Consider the following 24572-nt stretch of genomic DNA (forward strand, 5'->3'; position numbering starts at 1 on the left):
GAGAGAGAGAGGAGAGAGAGGAGAGAGAGAGAGAGAGAGAGAGAGAGAAGAGAGAGAGAGAGAGAGAGAGAGAGAGAGAGAGAGAGGAGAGAGAGAGAGAGAGAGAGAGAGAGAGAGAGAGAGAGAGAGAGAGAGAGAGAGAGAGAGAGAGAGAGAGAGAGAGAGAGAGAGAGAGAGAGAGAGAGAGAGAGAGAGAGAGAGAGAGAGAGAGAGAGAGAGAGAGAGAGAGAGAGAGAGAGAGAGAGAGAGAGAGAGAGAGAGAGAGAAATGAGAAAAGAAAGGCAGAGAGAGGAAAGGGAGAAATGGAGAAAGAAAGGCAGAGAGAGAGAGAAAGAAATGAGAGAAGAAAGGAAAAGCCAGTTTGTTATAAGAAGCACCTGAATAACTGTCTTAAGTTACTTCTTCTGCACTGATGTGAGAGAGTATGACCAGTAAGCATCAATCATATTGCTTTTGACATATTGTGTAGTGGAGATAAAAAGAGGAGCTGTCTTCTGTAAACTATTTAGACACAGGCCCTTTCCAGAAACAACCCCTAGTCACTTTTGGAGATCTGGGAGGATTGGACAGGGTGAATTTGCATAATTGGCCATGTGCATGTAATTGTGATGTACGCTGTAGGAGAGAGGAATAACTTGGTGGGAGAGACAAAAAGTGAGTAAAAAACACCCTAAATATGTTTAGAACTACAAATTAACTTTTTTCTGTCGATTATTGTTTATTTTAATGTTTTACATTTACATCCCACCCTGAATGTAAGCCAGGGCGGGATCAGCCAGCGGCGGCTTCCCGCATGCGCGATTCATTTGCAGTCTGGACGCGGAGGGGTGAACATCTCCTGCTCTGACTGCAGCTGGGAGGGACTGCTGCGTGAGGACTGGGCCGCCTGTGAGCGCTTTGGGACGTGGGTGGGCCTGTGAGCGCTTTGGGACGGGGGTGGGGCCTGTGAGCGCTTTGGGACGGGGCAGCACCCGCTGCTTGTTGAGAAGAGTAAGAACGATACGTGCTTTCACGTCAGAGTTTCCAATAATACCAGAAAAAGGTCACTAGATTTGTCGCTAGTCGCTTTTTTGAAAATGTGTCGCTAGAGGGGTCTGAATACTCGCTAAATATAGCAACAAGTCGCTAAGTTGGCAACACTGATTCTGGGTGATGCGAAACACTGTCATCATCTCACTGGCTTCTTCTCTGGTGAGCTCTCATTGGCTATTGCTGATCACCGTTCTCCAACTTGTGGTTGCACATCTCACCCTACAAGAGCATTGCAGACTTTCTGCCGATAAAATCAAACCGGTTTGAAAATAAAATTTGGGACATCTGGGACTGCTCAAAGATGGGATCGGTAGCCCTCTGATTGCGTCTCTTGACCCGCTCACATTAAACGAGCGCCGGTGACGGCCGCGGGCCTCGAGTAAGCAACGACATGCAGATTTTGTCTCTGACCTCAAAAACTTGTCTGGGATAGCTAAATCAGGGCCAAAATCGTATAGTGTACACCCGGCTTAATATGGCGCAATGGGTCCTCACATCACTAACAACATATTTGAACAGGCATTTGGCCAGTTGGTCATAAACATTGGCATGGTATTTGTTGAAGAAATGTTTGCCAACTGTATGGCAGCACACACATTCAAAACATCTCTTTCAGTTTCACTTCTGCGTTTTGCACACACAGATTTCCTCAAAGACCGCTATAAATGAAGAGCTCGTACTCACCCATAGGCCCCGTTACTGATGAGCTTGAGGGTGTCAAAGTCGCTCTCAAGTGGTTTCCTGCGAGAAGAAGTGCAGGCTGCCCGGTTCTGAGACACAAAATTGCGGAACAAAGCTATTTCTCCTGAACGCCAGGTCAAAACGAATAAACAAGCTGTGTAATTGCCATAGTATGTGTTATATAATTTTTAGAGAGCTTTCTTTACTTTCTTCTATGCATCTCATCTAAAGCCAAGCCAACTAAATTCTAGAACATGCTAGTTCATGCAATAGGCCTACACAGTACATGCTACACTATGCTAATACAATGCTTTACATCACTATGATCTAACCATCATGGGGCTGAACTTATCCTGCAGTGAAACTGTTTCTGGTTGCCTTACCTCCCCAGTGTCGTCAGCGTCTCTGCAGGCCGCTCCGTGCCCAGGGCAGGTCTGCTCCAGATGGACCATGTCTACAGTACAACAGTGGGAGAGAGACCATGGTCAGGCACCAAACGACAGAAAACAGACTGAAACCTGCAGAGACTACCTGAACAATACGAAACACTCATTTTCTGTAGCAAAGACGTTTTAAACGTTTATCTTGCATGCCTTAATGAACATGACCCTTGTTATCCTCATACGGTCACCCTTCTGTAACTCAGTGCGATCATAAGTTGAACTATTGCATATTATATTCAAAGACATTATGGGAGAATCACTAGGTAGCCGCATCTTTTCAACAGGTAGCCGCTTGGCCAGGTTTTAAAATAACCCTAAAGTGCTTCATATTAAGATAGTGGTTGGTTTAGAACTGAGCCTAGGAAACTTAAGGGGAAGTCAACCATGGAATGCATCAAGAAGAACAGGAAACCCTACAAATACCTTCCAATGGCTCCCACTGCTCATGCTTTAGCTGATGTATAGATTAGATAGCTCTGTGAGGCTCCTAGCTCAGGCCCATCCTTCTTTAGATCACTCTAGGATTCTACCAGGAAGAGGAAGCCCCACAGTACTGTACCTTCCAGAGGGTCTCTGGTGAGACCCAGCTGGCTGATGATGTAGCGGGGGATGTCTGTCTTGATGACCTGGCCCACCTTGGCATGGCCCTCCGCTGCCTCCAGACGGTGCAAGAACTCCTCCGGGTCAAACTCCTATTGGTGGTGTAAAGACCATAGGAATATTGGTTATTATGATTTACGTTACATAGATAGGTATACTGTATGTTTACCAGGGTTTCTACAGTGTTATAACCCTGTAACAAGCTAGTATGTACACTTAGTGGTGAGTACTTAACACTAGCTCTCACTGTACTTAATCTATGAAAAAGTATTAACAACATCATAGAGGCTGGGCAAAATGCATCATGGATGTTATGAATCATATGTGTTGTGTTGGTTAGCTTTACAAGCACAACTTCCTGAAATGGAGAATAAAAATATATTTTCATGAGTGTGGGAATCTTACCAGACACTCCAGTAACCTGGCTGGCCTGGAGATAATGATGAGAATCTTCTTCACCAGCTTGATGATGATGGTCACTTCCTCACTGTCTGACCGCTCATACGCCTGATCACCATGACAAGAACAATACAGAACCTTATATGCCTGGTATATGACATTGGCAGTAGGTAGCATAGCGGTTAGAGCGTTGGGCCAGTAACCGAAAGGTCGCTAGTTCAAAGGTGAAAAATCTGTCCCCTTGAGCAAGGTACTTAACCCTAATTGCTCCAGGGTCTGGACCCTGGCAGTGTCCCCACTCTCCGAGGGTGTCTCAAGGGGAGTTGGGATATGCAAAAATCACATTTCCAATTGATACATGAGTATAATAAAAACTTGTACATATAAGCACCCACCAAAACATAATAATAATTATTATTATTATAGTTATCATCATGGCAGCACTGCGATAGAAGCATTACAAAATAATCTGGTATAATGTCAAAGTAAGTGGCTTAGTCTGTATAGTAATGATAATCAAATACAACACTTACAGTATAACTCATTCTTTCACAATCAAATAACCAGGCTGTTCTCACTTAAAAGGTCCCCTGTAGAGCATGGCGCTTGCAACGCCAGGGTTGTGGGTTCGTTTCCCACGGGGGGCCAGTATGAAAATGTATGCACTCACTAACTGTAAGTCGCTCTGGATAAGAGCGTCTGCTAAATTACTAAAAAAATAAAAAATATATATAATTCAAACATTGGGTCAATCTGCAATTGATACATTCATTTTTTGACTTTTAAATTAATTATATATCTCCATTGATTCTTGAAGACTATAACTTATGAATGCCTCATGTGCTTAGTTCAACTGTTGCACCCCATCAGAACCCAAAACATAAGTTTTACGCCAATGTTTTTAAATGATATAATTGTAAACAAACACTGTATAGCATCAAAACATATATTTAAAACTATATTTGTGAAGGTTACATTTCTCCAGCCTCATCCCTCATATTTTTACCAAAACATTGGTGGGGTGCCCTTTGTTATTGTTTAAAATGCAGATTTCCCCTTTAAAGATTAGTGTTAAAGAGAGTTTTTTTAACTGCTCCTTACTAGTAATCTGTTGGTAGTTGGCTTAGTATTCACTGCTTCAAGTTATTACAAATGTGACAGAAATAGTGCCCAATCAAGTGTCCCATACACACACAAAAAATAATGTATGCACGCATGACTGTAAGTCGCTTTGGATAAAAGCGTCTGCTAAATGGCATTTTAATTATTAATTAAAAGTATAACTTAGTCAATTGTGCTTCAAATATCCATTGCAATTATTGTGCAGTATTTTTTAAGCCTGAGTATTCAGGCATGAGACTGGCAATAAACTTTTAGAAAAGTTTAAAAGTTGTAGTCGATGCTTTGACAAATGGTGACTGTTATAGGGGATCAGGGGATACTGATCAGCCTGCAACACCGTCTAATGTGAAAGTACAACAAAGTGTACGAACAATGACAGGGTTTCATAATACTGTAATTCTGTCTAGGATGTGGCTCTTTTTTTGAAGAGAGGGTACATATTTGGTCTTATGACAAAAACAAACCATTATAAGAGGACTGAATGAACTCAGATGCATCCTATATTTGAAAAATGAATGACATACAGGGAAAAACTCTGCCAACAAACTAACAAAGCAGAAAATAAAGGCAAGCCATTGTATGGACAGCAATGGTTAAGCATTGATCCTATGGAAAGTTACACAATGAGCCCTGCTTACGCAATCACATGTAAGACTGGAGAGATCCATTTAATGTAAAATGACAATTGCGCCGGAGCCAACTAATGGTTTAGAATCAAAGCAGGGCGAGCACCTATCAAACGACCAATTCCAATCTAATGTTCTCAATACACTGAGAGGCCACTGAAATCAATAACCAGGTTTCCATCCAACCTTCTTATGTGCTTAAAGTACATATCGGATAAAACATTTCACGACAGGCCTGATAGAAACAGGTAATCTCTGTAAACTTTCCTAATGTCGACAAAACTAAATATACTAGAAAAGGTGGGCTATTTTTGTGTCTGTAAAATTCATTATGCGAGAAATGTCGGTGGAAACGTTTTTATGCGCAAATATTTATATAATAACCATCATCAACCAACCATCAAAGTTGTGTGGTCCTGCCACAATGACTCGGGAAGACATGCAGTTTATCCTCTTAAATGTAAAGTCCCCATATTTTGGGACCCTATTTGATTTGTTTTATTCAATTCAGTCTGGTATGAGAACGGTAGCCCCTAACTGCAAAAGCAGGGTGTCTGCGGAAAGCTGAGTATCTTGGCTATTGATCGGTGCCTTAAAATCTTGGGTGTGACTTACTACCATATATGGGCATACACATTTATAAGGGCAGGCCGAGTCGATGACCTCATTTAAAGATGGCTGCTACCTACATTCGGGTTAGCGTTGTGAAGCATAAACGAAATAAACATGGAATACGTTGATACACACCTAAAGCTGGGACTCCACAGATCATGACGATGTCTTATTTGTCTGCCTGTGACCTACCGTTATTGATCACCAGCCCCGAGAGTCAAAATGTTTATTTTACACATCGTTTTCGCCAAACAACAAATATCTTACAAGGTAAGCTTCGATTTGGTCTGTGTTTGAGCTATAGCTACATGAGGGGTATCAAATTAATCCTTTGGTTGGTAGGAACAAATCTAACATATTGCCAATGTTATCTGATGATGTATGACATAATGGCAACATCGAACGTCCACCGAGTGACTATATCTTTGCGCATAAAAAATATGATGATGCCTACTTACGCGCTGTAGTCATCCATTACACAGGAGATTGGCTACTATGGCACCTTGAGTCTTGTAGCCAATGAGATAAGCTTTCCAGGGATATGCAGTTGGACCTGGGTGGGACAAAGCAAGGCCTAGAAGCTTTTATGCGTACTGCGAACTATTGCTACCTGGTTCAGAGACGTACCGAGCACGCTACATTACATTGTAAACAGATTTCATCGCTTTAATTTATGCTTTAAGTGGGGGAAAGGTTTTTAAAAAAGGATTTCGACACGGCCGACGAATATTGCTTTCTAGAAGGATTGGATCGACTTTTAGATCTGTAAGTACATTATTTTCATGACTTTATATAGCCAATTTACAATATGTATTTAGTTTTTTATAGGTTGTCTGCTTTTTGTGCTTTGGATGTAGTTTACATAGGCCTATGTAACAAGTAATTTCTATAGTTATTGTCTTTCATATTCGTTCACTGTTCTAAATTTCATCCTTGTAACTTTGGAGAGGCCACTAAACTCTCATAGCCATTGTTTGTGGTTCTCAGCTCTGCCTTTGTCTCCAAAGTGTTACTGTTTGCATTGTGTGTGCTTCACACCTATGAGTCACTGTACAGATACAGTTTAGGCTTGGTGTTTTTAACTTTACAGTAATGTCGTTTTCTAAATTGAGTCAACTGTAATTCTGTGCGTCTTACAACATTTTAGTCATTTAGCTGATGCTCTTATCCAGAGCGACTTAGTGAGTGCATAGTTTTTTTCATACTGGCCCCCCGTGGGAATCGAACCCACAACCCTGGCGTTACAAGCGCCATGCTCTACTAACAGAGCTACACGGGGCCACAACAATATATCCCTTTATTTTATTCACCACAGAGTGGAGGATGCAGAGGATTTGGATGATGACGTTTGGGAGCCACCCCTCCCCAGCAAGCGCCCCCGCCGTCAATCACCCCGTCTGATTGTTCTACATCCACTTTTCATAGACCTCTTAAATGAAAATAGGGGCTTGTGGCACCATTCGTCCTAACAGAATCGGTTTCCCCCTCAGGAGATCAGATCCTCAAAAAGTTACACAGCTGAACCGTCGAGAGCATTCTGACCAGTTGCATCGCCGCCTGGTATGGCAACTGCTCGGCATCTGACGTAAGGCGCTGCGTACGGCCCAGCACTGGGGCCAAGCTTCCTGCCATCCAGGACCTATATACTAGGCGGTGTCAGAGGAAAGCCCCAAAAAATTGTCAAAGACTGGAGTCACCCAAGTCAGACAGTTCTCTCTGCTACCGCACGGCCAGTGGTACCGGAGTGCCAAGTCTAGGACCAAAAGGCTCCTTAACAGCTTCTACCCCCAAGCCATAAGACTGTTGAACAATTAATCAAATGGCCACTATTTACATTGACTGACCCCCCCCCCATGATGATTGATGCTCGGCTGCAGATAGACACATTTAAATAATCTCGCTCTGTTGTCCATAATAATCTCATGTAGGCTATACCCGCACTGTGTCTGCGAGCTGTTAGCTAGAGCGCATGTGCCAATACCAGAGTGGGCACATTCACTATATAAACGCATTTTTTTTGTGACAAAACCATCAGTAGAGTTGTAAATGCGATGGAAACCCATTAAACTTGTATTTTTTATTCGGTACATGAATTTAACTGCAAAAGTAACTTATCTACGTCATCACACACAGACCAAGTCAATTTGATGGAGAAACATGTCTGGTGGGAAAATGTGCATATTTTATTTATGCGTATTTTAGAATATTCGCATGAAAATGTCACCAATTCGATGGAAACCTAGCTAATGCAAAATATTTATCTAAAAAAAAGACATACCACATTGACGGGTCTGCAGTGGAGCAGGTCGACAGCTTCAAGTTCCTCGGTGTCCAAATCACAAAATACTTTAAATGGTCGAAACACGCATGCAGCAGCACCTCTTCCCCCTCAGGAGGTTGAAAAAGTTTGGCATTGGCCCTCAAAGTTCTACAGCTGCACCATTGAGAGCATTTTGACTGGCTGCATCACTGCCTGGTATGGCACGCCCTCGATTGCAGGGTGGTGCAGACAGCCCAGTACATCACTGAGGCTGAGCTCCCTGCAATCCAGGACTTCTACACTACATTTCCAAAAGTATGTGGACACCTGCTCTTCGACCATCTCATTACAAAACCATGGGCATTAATATGAAGTTGGTCCCCCCTTTGCTGCTATAACAGCCTCCACTCTTCTGGGAAGGCTTTCCACTAGATGTTGGAGCATTGCAGCAGGGACTTGCTTCTATTCAGCCACAAACATTTGAGGTCGGGCACTGTTATTGGGCGATTAGACCTGGCTCGCAGTCAGCGTTCCAATTCATCCCAAATGGTGTTAGATGGGGTTGAGGTCAGGGCTCTGTGCATGCCAGTCAAGTTCCTCCACACGGATCTCCAAAAACCATTTCTGTATGGACCTCGCTTTGTGCACAGGAGTATTGTCATGCTGAAACAGGAAAGGGCCTTCCCCAAACTGTTGCCACAAAGTTGGAAGCACGGAATCGTCTAGAATGTTATTGTATGCTGTAGCGTTATTGGAACTAAGGGGCCTAGCCCGAACAATGAAAAAACAGCCCCAGACCATTATTCCTCCTCCACCAAACATTAAAGTTGGCACTATGCATTCGGGCAGGTAGCGTTCTCCTGGCATCAGCCAAACCCAGATTTGTTCGTCGGACTGCCAGATGGTGAAGCGTGATTCATCACTCCAGAGAACTCATTTCCACTGCTGCAGAGTCCAATGGCAGCAAGCTTTAAACCACTCCAGCCGACGCTTGGCATTCCGCATGGTGATCTTAGGCTTGTGTGCGGCTGCTCGGCCATGGAAACCCATTTCATCAAGCTCCCGACGAACAGTTCTTGTGCGGACGTTGCTTCCAGTGGCAGTTTGGAACTCGGTAGTGAGTGTTACAACCGAGGACAGGTGATTTTTACACGTTACGCGCTTCAGCACTCGGCGGTCCCATTCTGTCAGCTGGTGTGGCCTACCACTTCGCGGCTGAGCCATTGTTGCTCCTAGACGTTTCTACTTAACAATAACAGCACTTACAGTTGACCGAGGCAGCTCTAGGAGGGCAGAAATTTGACGAACTGACTTGTTGGATAGGTGGCATCCTATGACGGTGCCACGTTGAAATTCATTGAGCTCTTCAGTACGGGCCATTCTACTGCATGGCTGTGTGTTCAATTTTATACATCTGTCAGCAACGGGTATGGCTGAAATAGCCGAATCCACAAATTTGAAGAGGTGTCCACATACTTGCATAGTTTCACCATCATTGTAAAGGCCTCGTTATTTTGCTGCTTTGACAGTCATTTCTGAAGATTATTATTTATATTCATGTGATTAGTGATGCATTTACGTTTGTCCCTCATTTTAAGGCCAACCCTGTTATGGAAACAATTTACCCCTTTAAAATAATGGACGCCATTCCACCAAGTTAAATGATTCACAGCAGGTGACATCATTTGGGTCCTCTGAACAGCATGGTGGAAAAGGAAGTAAGTATTCTCTTTCTTTTTGGTGTATTTATAATTGTTTTAGCTTTGACTGAGGTGGTCGAGCTCAACATTTTAATTTGATTTTGACTTTCATTATGTGTGGAACATATGTATAATTCCCAATTCCATGAACACCATGTGGTCCCATGCTTTTCACCACATGAGGAGTAATGGCCGATCTTCACCTAAAACCTCAACCCTGTTATCATCAACCCTGTCAGAGGCCCAATGGTAAGGTTATCTGTTTTATATTATATGTGAGTTTATTTGTACAAGGAATACTTGATCCATGACAAAATGTTGGATTTATCTCAAACATGCTTTTAATAATAGTTAGCCGAGTGGCGCAGTGGTCTAAGGCACTGCATCGCAGTGCTAGCTGTGCCACTAGAGATCCTGGTTCGAATCCAGGCTCTGTCGTAGCCGGCCGTGACCGGGAGACCCATGGGGCGGCGCACAATTGGCCCAGCGTCGTCTAGGGGAGGGAATGGCCGGCAGGGGATGTAGCTCAGTTCGTAGAGCATGGCGTTTGCAACGCCAGGGCTGTGGGTTCGATTCCCACGGGGGGTATGAAAATAAATAAATAAAGTAATCTATGCACTAACTGTAAGTCGCTCTGGATAAGAGCGTCTGCTAAATGACTAAAATGTAAATGTAAAATGTTAGGCAGTTCCATAAGTGTCCCATAATAGGGTTAACAGACAGCGTGGTACAAGGGCAGATAAAAAGCTCTTAGTTCATAGGTTTTTCATGCCTGAGATGGTAAAAGGTATTATTCCATAGGCTAAACATATCCTCAATGCAATTTAATGTTGAAAGAACAGATCTTTTTAAGTTCATTTCTTAAATTTGCATGTCCAAAAGAACAGCCCACATACTACATCAGGCTTGTATCATTTTATCATTCAGGAGAGAGCCAATAGAAATAGGGGAAAGCTCCTCAGACCACGGCAATTTGACAGTTTCCAAAAGTTCCATACCTGAATACACTCATGTAAATCTATTTCTATGAGAGAGCCTACCTAATGCAAAATGTATGCACGAGACTTTAGCTGAGTCATTCAAGAGAGAACCTCACCTCATGCAGTAGTTTCTCCACTTTCTCCTGCAGCTCCATAAAGTAGCGCGAGGTGACCAGGCCCATCTGGGACTTGTCCAGGCAGTCTCTGGCCAGCTCCACTAGCTGGTGCTGGATGAAGCCCAACACGCCGTCGGCCAGAGGCAGAGTGCTGTCTGGGGAGCAGTCAGCGAGGATGTCCAGCAGCCGCCCCTCCATCTGGGCTGTGGCCTAGAGATCACATCAAATGTTACGATAAACTTGAACGTGTGTGTCACCAACACAATGCATGTCAATGCACTTCATAGACAATTAAAAAGCAGATAAAAGTTAAATATAAAAGTAGACACTGAAAGTATTTTGTGAAGAGGATGAATCTATTGATGTGCTAGAAAAAAAAAGTGTGGCGAGTCAGAAAATAATACCTACCTTGGGAAAGCGCTCTTTGTAAACGTGATTCATCATTACAATCTCATTATCAAAGGTGCCACATGTCCGACCAGGACTGGAGGAAGAAAAAAAGAAAATAATCACTCAATTTCTTCATTATAGCACAAATTATCTTTCTAATGCACATTGTGCTACGATTATTAGCAATTTTACAGTTGACTAGTAGTTCAACTGTAAGCAGAGAAAACATGTATCAAATGCTACTTATGGCAACATTTAGTTCAAACAGTTATGTAGTCATGACCACACTTGTTGTCTTGACTTGGGCTCAATTACATGGGTGTCCAAGATTGTGGGGCTCACAGCACCAGCACCAGCCCAACATCAACATACTGTATGTTTAAATGGCATGTTTTGTAGTAAAAAAGATAAAGAAATAAGTGTTTCCAATGACATCAACCAATTAGTAGACAATGCACAATTGGTCAAAATCACAGGATGCACACCGATGCCATTGGAAACACTTACAGTTGAAGTCGGAAGTTTACATACACTTAGGTTGGAGTCATTAAAACTCGTTTTTCAACCACTCCACATTTCTTTTTAACAAACTATAGTTTTGGCAAGTCGGTTAGGACATCTACTTTGTGCATGACAAGTAATTGTTTACAGACAGATTGTTTCACTTATAATTCACTGTATCACAATTCCAGTGGGTCAGAAGTTTACGTACACCAAGTTGACTGTGCCTTTAAACAGCTTGGAAAATTCCAGAAAATGATGTTATGGCTTTAGACGCTTCTGATAGGCTAATTGACATCATTTGAGTCAATTGGAGGTGTACCTGTGGATGTATTTCAAGGCCTACCTTCAAACTCAGTGCCTCTTTGCTTGACATCATGGGAAAATCAAAAGAAATTAGCCAAGACCTCAGAAACATTTTTGTAGACCTCCACAAGTCTGGTTCATCCTTGGGAGCAATTTTCAAACGCCTGAAGGTACCACGTTCATCTGTACAAACAATAGTATGCAAGTATAAACACCATGGGACCACGCAGCCGTCATACGGCTCAGGAAGGAGACGCGTTCTGTCTCCTAGAGATGAACGTACTTTGGAATCAATCTCAGAACAACAGCAAAGAACCTTGTGAAGATGCTGGAGGAAACAGGTACAAAAGTATCTATATCCACAGTAAAACGAGTCCTATATTGACATAACATGAAAGGCCGCTCAGCAAGGAAGAAGCCACTGCTCCAAAACCACCATAAAAAAGCCAGACTACGGTTTGCAACTGCACATGAGGACAAAGATCGTATTTTTTGGAGAAATTTCCTCTGGTCTGATGAAACAAAAATAGAACTGTTTGGCCATAATGACCATCGTTATGTTTGGAGGAAAAACGGGGTGGCTTGCAAGCCAAAGAACAACATCCCATCCGTGAAGCACAGGGGTGACCGCATCATGCTGTGGGGGTGCTTTTCTGCAGGAGGGACTGGTGCACTTCACAAAATAGATGGCATCATGAGGAAGGAAAATTATGTGGATATATTGAAGCAACATCTCAAGACATCAGTCAGGAAGTTAAAGCTTGGTCGCAAATGGGTCTTCCAAATGGACAATGACCCCAAACATACTTCCAAAGTAGTGGCAAAATGGCTTAAGGACAACAAAGTCAAGGTATTGGAGTGGCCATCACAAAGCACTGACCTCAATCCTATAGAAAAAGTGTGGGCAGAACTGAAAAGGCGGGTGCGAGCAAGGAGGCCTACAAACCTGACTCAGTTACACCAGCGCTGTCAGGAGGAATGGGCAAAAATTCACCCAACATATTGTGGGAAGCTTGTGGAAGGCTACCCGAAACATTTGACCCAAGTTAAACAATTTAAAGGCAATGCTACCAAATACTAATTGAGTGTATGTCAACTTCTGACCCACTGGGAATGTGATTAAAGAAATACAAGCTGAAATAAATCATTCTCTCTACTATTATTCTGACATTTCACATTCTTAAAATAAAGTGGTGATCCTAACTGACCTAAGACGGGGCATTTTTACTAGGATTAAATGTCAGGAATTGTGAAAAACTGAGTTTAAATGTATTTGGCTAAGGTGTATGTAAACCTCCGACTTCAACTGTATCTTCCTCCATCTTTTTTACTACAGAACATAAACGCACTATTTTCACATACAGTGCATTGGGAAAGTATTCAGACTCCTTATTCTAAAATGGATTAAATAAACAATTCCTCATCAATCTACACACAGTACCCCATGACAAAGCGAAAACAGGCAAAAAAATACAATATTAGAAATACCTTACTTACACAAGTATTCAGACCCTTTGCTATGAGACTCGAAATTGAGCTCAGGTGCATCCTGTTTCCATTGATCATCCTTGATGTTTCAAAGGTTCACCTTCCAACAGGACAATGACCCTAAGCACACAGCCAAGACTACGCAGGAGTGGCTTTGGGACAAGTCTCTGAATGTCCTTGAGTGGCCCAGCCAGAGGCCGGACTTGAACCCGATCGAACATCTCTGGAGAGACCTGAAAATAGCTGTGCAGTGACACTCCCCATCCAACCTGAGAGAGTTTGAGAGGATCTGCAGAGAGGAATGGGAGAAACTCCCAAATACAGGTGTGCCAAGCTTGTAGCATCATACCCAAGAAGACTCGAGGCTGTAATCGTTGCCAAAGGTGCTTCAACAAAGTACTGAGTAAAGGGTCTGAATACTTATGTAAATGTAATACGTTTTTTCTTTGTAATAAATTAGCTAAAATTTCTAAAAACCTTTTTTTGCTTTGTCATTATGGGGTATTGTGTGTGGATTGATGAGGGGGAAAAAACTATTAAATCCATTTAAGAATAAGGCTGTAGCGTAACAAAATGTGGGAAAAGTCAAGGGGTCTGAATAGTTTCCGAACGCACTGTATGTTGATGTTGGGGTGATGAATATGAAGTTGAATTTTTTTTAAAGTTTCCCCTTTAATAAATCGGAAGTTGCATCAGTTAAAAATAGTACGGTTGTGGGGATCCCCATAACTGTAAAATATATCAACATTTGTCCAGAGCACCATTTCTAGGGCACCCCACAGAGTAACTGTTTAATACAATCCCTTGTCATGTCTGAACTCAATCTGAACTTCATTACAAAATGGACTTAATTCTGTTGCATAATGATTTGACCATCCTAATCTCTTTTGGCATTTTCTCTCTGGCCGACTTGGTCTTCTTAAAGTGGTCGAAAGAGGAGAAGGATAACTGACTGACTCGTTTTGCTTTTTCCTATTCTAAATTAAGAAAATAAACACTGATGCAAGCAGAGCCTGGATGGCTGGATGTAGTCACCAATCTCAGTATTCAATAGCTTTATGCATAGCAGATGCAAAAGCCACCTCTGTTCATGGGTACGAACCTAAACCAATGTGAAAGAATCGTGAATGAGATAAGCAAGTCACTAAGCAAATCATGACAATCTCAGTTACCCAGAAGTAAAATTCTCGCAAAAGTTTGTCATTTCTTCTTTTACATCTTGGGGGAATGCCGTTAACAATTGTGATTACCTTCGTGCAAAGGAAAGAAGCGAAGTCTCCTCCCTCGCAAATGGAAACTCAGCCAATCCACTCCCTTCCACTAATTTCACACGTGTTTTCATGAATTTTTTACGATACAGCCAATTTTGATTTTGTGGCTGTGGAATCTAGTGGAAACTGTTTATCATCCGAACACGGGCTTGAAAATCACCGCACCAGTTTAAGCACCGCCTTGGCCCAATCTTGATTCGTCCAAATAAGCAAAGATGAAAACCCAAAACCAGGAACTACTGCTGCTCGTAATCACATAATTCTATGTGAGCCTTGACAGATTCTCGCTGTTTCATCTGTCCATGAGAGATTAATCATTACATGAATACCATCTATTTCCCAGTATGTTTTCCTCAGTAAAAAAACTAAGGCTTATTGAAAAATTGGCTATCTATTTGCAAGGGCTGGGAATTGCCAGGGACCTCACAATACGATATTATCCCGATACTTAGGTGCCGATACGATATTCAATACACAGATGATATATACAGTCGTGGTCAAAGGTTGAGAATGACACAAGTATTGGTCTTCAAAGTTTGCTGCTTCAGTGTTTTTAGATATTTTTGTCAGATGTTACTATGGTATACTGAAGTATAATTACAAGCATTCCATAAGTGTCAAAGGCTTTTATTGACAATTACATTAAGTTTATGCAAAGAGTCAATATTTGCAGTGTTGACCCTTCTTTTTCAAGACCTCTGCAATCCGCCCTGGCATGCTGTTAATTAACTTCTGGGCCGCAGCCCATTCTTGCATAATCAATGCTTGGAGTTTGTCAGAATTTGTGGGTTTTTGTTTGTCCACCCGCCTCTTGAGGATTGACCACAAGTTCTCAATGGGATTAAGGTCTGGGGAGTTTCCTGGCCATGGACCCATCATTTCGATGTTTTGTTCCCCGAGCCACTTCGTTATCACTTTTGCCTTATGACAAGGTGCTCCATCATGCTGGAAAAGACATTGTTCGTCATCAAACTGTTCTTGGATGGTTGGGAGAAGTTGCTCTCGGAGGATGTGTTGGTACCATTCTTTATTCATGGCTATGTTCATAGGCAAAATTGTGAGTGAGCCCACTCCCTTGGCTGAGAAGCAACCCCACACATGAATGGTCTCAGGATGCTTTACTGTTGGCATGACACAGGACTGATGGTAGCGCTCACCTTGTCTTCTCTGGAAAAGCTTTTTTCCCGGATGCCCCAAACAATCGGAAAGGGGATTCATCAGAGAAAAAACTTTACCCCAGTCCTCAGCAGTCCAATCTACCTTTTGCAGAATATCAGTCTGTCCCCGATGTTTTTCCTGGAGAGAAGTGGCTTCCTCGCTGCCCTTCTTGACACCAAGCCATCCTCCAAAAGTATTTGCCTCACTGTGCGTGCAGATGCACTCACACCTGCCTGCTGCCATTCCTGGGGAAGCTCTGTACTGGTGGTGCCCCGATCCCGCAGCTGAATCAACTTTAGGAGACGGTCCTGGCGCTTGCTGGACTTTCTTGGGCGCTCTGAAGCCTTCTTCACAACAATTGAACCTCTCTCCTTGAAGGTCTTAATGATCCAATAAATGGTTGATTTAGGTGCAATCTTACTAGCAGCAATATCCTTGCCTGTGAAGCCCTTTTTGTGCAAAGCAATGATGACGGCACGTGTTCCCTTGCAGGTAACCATGGTTTCAAGCACCACCCTCCTTTTAAAGCTTCCAGTCTGTTATTCTAACTCAATCAGCATGACAGGGTGATCTCCAGCCTTGTCCTCGTCAACACTCTCACCTGTGCTAACGAGAGAATCACTGACATGATGTCAGCTGGTCCTTTTGTGGCAGGGCTGAAATGTTTTTGGGGGGATTAAGTTCATTTTCATGGCAAAGAGGGACTTTGCAATTAATTGCAATTCATCTGATCACTCTTCATAACATTCTGGAGTATATGCAAATTGCCATCATAAAAACTGAGACAGCAGACTGTGAAAATTAATATTTGTATCATTCTCAAAACTTTTGACCACGACTGTATATATATATATATATATATATATATATATATATATATATATATATATATATATATATATATATATTTGTTGGTATTTTACCCCCTTTTTCTCCCCAATTTCGTGGTATCCAATTGGTAGTAAGTCTTGTCCCATCGCTACAACTCCCGTATGGACACGGGAGAGGCAAAGATCGAGAGTCGTGCGTCCTCCAAAACACAACCCAACCTAGCCGCACTGCTTCTTGACACAGTGCCCACTTAACCTGGAAGCCAGCCGCACCAATGTGCTGGAGGAAACACCGTACACCTGGCGACTGAGTCAGCGTGCACTTCCCGGGCCCGCCAAAGAAGTCGTTAGTGCGCGATGGGACAAGGACATCCCTGCCGGCCAAACCCTCCCCTGGATGGCGCTGGGCCAATTGTGTGCCGCCCCATGGGTCTCCCGGTCGCGGCCGGCTGCGACAGAGCCTGGAATCGAACCAGGATCTCTAGCGGCAAAGTTAGCACTGCGATGCAGTACCTTAGACCACTGCGCCACTCGGGAGGCCGATACACCGATTTTATGATTTGACGTTCCAAACCCTGATAACGCGCACAACTTTGGCCGACATATCAAATTGTGTGGGGAATATGTAGTTTGGAGAGCGTTTGCACCTTGGGAAGATGTCAGCGAGACAGAATAGAGTCGTGATGTCTGGCCAACATACAGTATAAACAATGTAGAACTTAGAATGTAGGCATTCTAAATACATCTGCAAGACGTCTTGCCAATGAACAAACGCTGTCTAAACTGCATCTTCCCAATGTATCCTGTATACATCTTCCCTACGCTGGGCAGACGTATGTGTGCTATCTGGGAACATATTGCTCACTATATGTCTGCTGCCACTCCAATTTGCATACCGCCCCAACAGATCCACAGATGACGCAATCTCTATTGCACTCCACACTGCCCTTTCCCACCTGGACAAAAGCAACACTCCTACACCATCATTAAGTTTGCCGACGACACAACAGTGGTAGGCCTGATCACCGACAACGTTGAGACAGCCTATAGGGAGGAGGTCAGAGACCTGGCAGTGTGGTGCCTGGACAACAACCTCTCCCTCAACGTGATCAAGACAAAGGAGATGATCGTGGACTACAGGAAAAGGAGGGCCGAGCATGCCCCCATTCTCATCGACGGGGCTGTAGTGGAGCAGGTTGAGAGCTTCAAGTTCCTTGGTGTCCACATCACCAACAAACTATTTTGGTCCAAACACACCAAGACAGCCATTCCCCCTCAGGAGACTGAAAAGATTTGGCATGGGTCCTCAGATCCTCAAAAAGTTCCACAGCTGCACCATCGAGAGTATCTTGACCGGTTGAATCACCGCCTGGTATGGCACCTGCTCGGCCTCCGACAGCAAGGCGCTACAGAGGGTAGTGCGTACGGCCCAGTACATCACTGGGGCCAAGCTTCATGCCATCCAGGACCTCTATACCAGGCGGTGTCAGAGGAAGGCCCTAAAAATTGCCAAAGACTCCAGCCACCCTAGTCGGACTGTTCTCTCTGCTACCGCACGGCAAGAGGTACCGGAGCGCCAAGTCTAGGTCCAAAAGGCTTCTTAACAGCTTCTACCCCCAAGCCATAAGACTGCTGAACAGCTAATCAAATAGCTACCCGGACAATTTGCATTTACACCCCCCCCCCCGTTTTTTCCGCTGCTGCTACTCGCTGTTTACTATCTATGCATAGTCACTTTACCCCTACCTACATGTACATATTACCTTGACTAACCTGTACCCCCGCACATTGACTCAGTACCGGTACCCCCTGTATATAGCCTCGTTATTGTTATTTTATTGTTGCTCTTATTTTTATTTATTTAGTAAATATTTTCATAACTGCATTGTTGGTTAAGGGCTTGTAAGTAAGCATTTCACCGTAAGGTCTACACCTGTTGTATTTGGCGCATGTGACGAATAACATTTGATTTGCAGACACAAGCGAGAGCATGAGAAAATAAAAAAAGTGGCTCAATATTTAAAAAGAAGATGGCGAACAAGTTATAGGACGAACAATGACGGAGTTTTGGCGCAGGTACAGCTGACTAGCGCTAGCTAACGCTACCTAGAAAAAACACACTAATTCCTATAATTTAGTGTTAAATAACACTAATGTGAGAACAATACTTTTGTTTCATTTTGTCGTTATAAAAAGGTTGGTAGCAACGTGAAAATCGTTGTGGAAATCTGTTGCAGCTAAACTCCACTACAAAACCCACAATGCAATGCTTTCTCTTTAGGTTGGCTTGCTAGCTAGCTAGCTAGCTATCAAGCAAACGTAGCTACATTTACATTTTAGTCATTTAGCAGATGCTCTTATCCAGTGCGACTTACAGTTAGTGAGTGCATACATTATTTTTTTATTTTTTCATACTGGCCCCCTGTGGGAATCGAACCCACAACCCTGGCGTTGCAAACACCATGCTCTACCAACTGAGCTACATCCCTGCCGGCCATTCCCTCCCCTCCCCTACCCTGGACGACGCTGGGCCAATTGTGTGCCGCCCCATGGGTCTCCCGGTCGCAGCCGGCTATGACAGAGCCTGGACACAATAATACCAAAGTCAATATCAACATGTGAAGTAGCTAGTTATATGATCAATGGCTCATTCAAGAGAAGACAATCTCCTGCGTTATGACATCGGACAGTATTGAAATCTGACATGCATGATAGACGTTTTCGATCTAAAAGTTGTATTCTTATTCATTTCCCATGTAGTTTATCCCAATGCTACATCAAACTGGCCGAATTTCTGCCTGCTTGAACGGCAATAGCTCAGATACACATGAAAACATGAAATGAGGGATGCGCAAAAACAATATAACATTCAAAATGGGTGAATCGAAGTAAGCATTTCACAGTAAAGTCTACACCTGTTGTATTCGGCGCATGTGACCAATACAATTTTATTTTATTTTGAATCTTTCCTTTAACACTTCAACTGTTGTGCAGATGAATAAATGCAAACTGTAAGTGTGTTGGTGGTCTGATTGGTGGTGTGCCTACCTAAGACTGCGGGAGCGGAGCCTCACAAGGGATGAGGGCTGCCCTTCCTCGTCCGCCACACTCTCCGTGCTCCGGAAGTGTTTAAACAGGAAATGAAGCTCATCTGCCGTGGGCTGGAAGGGCAGCTGGTGCAAGAGCTCCTGGGAGGAGGACGACGACTGGGGGAGGAGGTAGAGCGAAAGAGAGAGGGGGGAAGAAAAAGAGAGATCAGTATGTGTTCTAACAAAGTTTTTTTTTTTCCATAACATGGGGCCCTGAGGCCTTGATACACCAACAACAAGCTAGAGTTCCTGTAAATGTGTACATGCAATCAAATCAACGCCCTTTGTGAACTCATTATCTATGTTGATTTTTAAAAAAGTGCTGACAAAACAGTGTTTTCAGGTTAGGTCAGCTCTGAAGATAAATGAGATCATGGCTGAAAATAGTAGGCTATAACATCGCCTTGCCACGTATTAGAAGACGATGCATAATGTTTAGTAGCTGAATTGTCTGATGTTTCTATAGAGCCAACTAAATGTCAAGCTAAATTGGATTTCGTGGAACTGTGCAATAAGCGCACGACATCCTGCATCCAGTTTGGTCTTTAAAAAAAGGATTTGGTGAGCTTTCAGTGTGTCACCAGAACCAGTATTGGTTTCCCCAGTAGCCCGAGGCACAGTTGGCAGTGTGTATTTTCATTTAAAACCAAATGTGCGACACGCAGACAGTGGAATTTATTAGCGTCCAGAAGCTTGTGTTTCATTGAAGGAGGCGAGGATCATCTGACCTTTTCTCAGAGGAGGAAACCGGAGAGGCGTCCGTGCCTAGCGCTACATAATGAGTTAACTGACAACGGGCAGTGAATGGGGTATTGTGTGGGAGGGGAGGGACTGACCTCACTGCCTAAGCCATGCATTTAGCCATCGAAAATCACAGCCCAACCATAGGGGCCTGGATAGAATGGGTCTTGTTTGTCCGCCGGCTGGGGTGTCTTTCGACAACTCCAAAATAAGGAAACAATGCCGCAAGACACAGACACAGACACAGCTGACAGATTTAGTTGCCCTTGGTTTTACTTTCTGTATACAGTGCAGTACGAGGTATTGTACAATGTCATCCAGTACTCGTCTGGCTGGTGATGCCGTTTTTCACAGGTCTAGGGTTTATTATTAACCTGAGTTTCCACAATAGGTGATCAATTATCATAGGCTGGGGAAAATATAGCTAGGAAAAAGGGTCCCGCCACACTGAAATGGTGCTGGGAGACAAGGTTATTATAGTAAACCAAAACTAGTCATGAAAAAACGATTTAGTAAACTGAAATAAAATAATTAACAAACCTGTATGAAAAACTAAAACTATCTTTGACTCCAAAATGAACTAAAATTAAATAAAAACCATCATGAATTATATTCAGTTGTATTGTTTTTTCAAAACTTTGGGCAAAGAAATGTAATGGGGTTTTCAAGCTTTTTGGAGGATCTGAATCTGGTGGGTAAATGCAGTCAGAAAATGGCAATTTCAAGCTTTTCATACCTAGCTTGTGCATCACTATCAACAGGTAGCTAACTTGATTCTTGTTACATGTACTATTAAAATTGAAAAGGATTGGATTGATATAAACACATATTTTTTGCACTAGTCTCAGCGCTATTCCTATTAAATCTAAGTCACATTGAGATAATTTTATTATAAAATTATAAAGTCAAAGACTTTACTAAGAATGTATATATATAATTGTTTTTACAATTAAAATGGAATAAAAACTAGCAAATCAGGTCTGAAAACTAACTGAAACTAAACTGAATTTCTAATTACATTTTACATTTACATTTTAGTTATTTAGCAGACGCTCTTATCCAGAGCGACTTACAGTTAGTGAGTGCATACATAATTTTGATATTTTTATTCATATTGGCCCCCTGTGGGAATCGAACCCACAACCCTGGCGTTGCAAACGCCATGCTCTACCAACTGAGCTACATCCCTGCCGGCCATTCCCTCCCCTACCCTGGACGACGCTGGGCCAATTGTGCGCCGCCCCATGGGTCTCCCGGTCGCGGCCGGGATAATTAAAAACGAATGACAATAAAAACGAATATAAAAATACCAAACTATAATAACCTTGGGAGAAATTATGTTAAGCAGTGCAAAGCAAACAACCAATGCCCTGAGCAACTGAAAAGATAAGTGAGGATTTCACTTCAAATTAGGTCATTTTGGGCTTTTAATCATGGGGGTTAATGAATAAATCATTGTACAAAAACTACAAAGTAGTCATTTTCCTAAGTTCTGCTCTACCATACCTCCCTCAAGCCAAAACACTGACAAAAAGCTTAAGATGGATGAGAAGGGCTTGCGAGGCGTTTCATCAGTATTACTGTTCTCCCATGAGGTGACTCATGTGTTCTGCTCTTACGACCCTGTTCCACAGCTGGTTTACATAATTCACAGTTGTGCTGAAAGAACACCATGGACACTCAGCTGTTTATAGGGGACACTGCCAACGGACAATATAGAGATGAACGTTAATCCCATTCTGTGGTGAACCATTACAGCCATGTCAAGGCCAGGAGACTTACATCCCGGAACAAGGACAAGGCACACACACAGAATATCCCGGACAAGCGCCTAAAACAGAACATGCAACACGAACCCCCAAAAGGACACAGAATATCCCAAACAAGTCCCCAAAAAATGACATTTTTTGCATGTGCCTCGTCTACCCTGGTTCCTGTTTAGCGGTCTTCTACTATATAAAATGTCTTACCTGGACTTACTTTCTATTACTAACCTTAAATACTGAACTTAACAGCTACATGTCATATGGGTTTACTGTACAAGGTGGTGTTGCTCCATAGACATTTGATTGACAGTTATAGAGTATTGACGACAAGGCAAAACGCTCCCTTGCTGGTCTTTGAGGACGAAGGGCTTACATATTTAATGAGGAAGAGAGGGACGACTTACAGACACTGAGGAGCTGGGGGGGTTGGTGCCATAGCCTGACGAGGGGACGGAGGCCACAGACCATCTTCGCCCATCCGCTCTGGAAAGACATGGCACTTGTGAGCGTTTACATTTCTTACATATCCTCTTGAGAGTTAAATCATGAAGCACTACCAAAGGCTGTTTAAATGAAGTATAATTTAATTGACATAAGAGGAAAAAAGGATACAATGTTTTCCTACCTTTCAGTGCGGGCCAGGTGGCTGGTTCATCACATTATGAGACAGAGAGAGAGACCGAGACGCACAGACAAACAGAAAACAAACAGTCAGTGACACAGTGAAGCTGTCAGAAGCTCACAGACTGGAGTCAAGGTTCTGAACACCTGCCAAGCTGATATCAGACCACAATGCCATGAAGACATTGGCACCTGCCTAATGAGTCATTTCACACACACACACACACACACACACACACACACACACTTCACTACCCTTCAGCTCAACCACTTTGGTTTACATCCTAGCCAAATCTCCCACCTCACCACAACTTCCTCATTTACTAAATGTGACACTCCATGTTGACAGACATGTCACTTTGGGGCCCATTCCCCCCCATTTCCCTGACAGGTTTAAGGATGGAGTCGATCCATAATGGCAAGTGTGGCACAATATTCCTCATGTGTCAGGTTAGCGCCCTGTAAAACCAGCTTGACTGACATGTCGACAAATCAGGTCTGACTTAATGAGATTGGGGTTTCTGTGGGTATCAGGGCAAGGATTAGTCGGCTGGAATATGTCTCTTTCGCTTCATATCTCAGATGTATTATTAAACCTTTCCACTCATAGGTCCCATCATCCCGTATACGGGTTGAAAATGGCAGATTTTGTCATTGATAAGCGCCTAAATGGGAACGCAGTGGCTGTACAGTAACATGCTATACATGACGTCAGAACTCAGGTTCTCCACTTCACAGCGCTCTATGGGTTTTGACTGACAGCCGTTATAAACTTGAGCACTGCGCGCAACAAAAATATCCCCCCCCCCCCCCCCCCCCCCCATCCCTCCTGCTAAATTGGGCTACTTTTGCACATTTGTTGTTGTCTGACTGAGGGAAATGCTGTAAATCGAGAGGAGTTGATGTGTTCTGAAGGATGAGACATTGAGGATTATAATAAATACCGCTTTGATGTCATACAAGCAAACCACACACCCAGGAGTCCAAATGTGCACTTCACATTTCCATATTTGAAAACTCATGTAATTTACAGTATCAATGTTTATGATCACTTTGTTTGATCCACAGGTACAAGGATGACCTGCGTTATACCCTGGCTTGTCCTGAACAGAATGAGCCTCTGTCGTATTGTGAAGAAAATTTGCCACAGAACACGCACTTCAATGCACTCATGACTCCCTTCTATGCGCACCAAAATTACAATCTGTTTGTCTGAAGTGCCTTTTGAAAGCCTAACACCGTACGATCGTATTTTATAACTGAGGTAGCCATGTTGTCAATAGAATAAGCTTTCAAATGATGCCCACCTGATCAAGATTGCGATTTAAATGGAACGTTTTTGGATTGCGTAAACAACAGTAATTGTATATAGGCCATAATTGTGCGATGGTGGGGATGCAAGGCTGTGTTCCAAACACTTCCTCAATGGAAGTTTGGAGGTGTGTGGACACCAGTTAGACCTCCTACTCAAACCCCTGTAATCATTTTTCCTTGTCTTATTTTTTCCCCATAATCTCCAAAGTGTTCTCTTTCAATTGCAACCATGGTCATGCGTATGCGTTCTATAATTATGTTAGAAACATTTCAATTTAGCCCTATCCATATAGGCCAATTTCCACGAGTGTAAGGGGTTAACAATAGTGATATTATTTAATATTAAAAGGTAGGAGAGGAAGGTAAAGGGAGACTGTTTTGATATGCTGATCTTTAATCAATCAATACCCGTGTACAGAGGTTTCCGGGTAAGCCAAAACAATGGGAGAATTGTATTTGATAAGTAGTGTACAGTTGAGTCCCTTCTTGTTTCACACAGGAAAACATTTGCTTTAGTACATTAATC

The 24572-nt window shown here is 42.9% G+C and overlaps 1 protein-coding gene across 1 annotated transcript in view; it reads right to left on the reverse strand.

Annotated features, from left to right (window-relative positions):
* LOC311150487 (microtubule-associated serine/threonine-protein kinase 3-like) overlaps positions 1-24572 on the reverse strand; it is a gene marked incomplete at its 3' end in the record, with an annotated part of 35263 nt that overhangs the window by 3190 nt on the left and 7501 nt on the right. The window contains exons 4-12 of the mRNA XM_084187985.1: positions 22737-22757; positions 22516-22594; positions 19564-19721; positions 10980-11055; positions 10572-10781; positions 3162-3263; positions 2716-2848; positions 2097-2167; positions 1717-1802 (exon numbers count right to left, since the gene is read on the reverse strand). Coding sequence (XP_084044111.1) covers positions 1717-1802; positions 2097-2167; positions 2716-2848; positions 3162-3263; positions 10572-10781; positions 10980-11055; positions 19564-19721; positions 22516-22594; positions 22737-22757 — 936 coding nt within the window. The remainder of the gene's footprint in view (positions 1-1716; positions 1803-2096; positions 2168-2715; positions 2849-3161; positions 3264-10571; positions 10782-10979; positions 11056-19563; positions 19722-22515; positions 22595-22736; positions 22758-24572) is intronic.

The sequence above is a fragment of the Coregonus lavaretus genome (genome assembly GCF_964263955.1).
Source record: "Coregonus lavaretus genome assembly, chromosome: 23".
In the NCBI taxonomy this organism is placed as follows: domain Eukaryota; kingdom Metazoa; phylum Chordata; class Actinopteri; order Salmoniformes; family Salmonidae; genus Coregonus; species Coregonus lavaretus.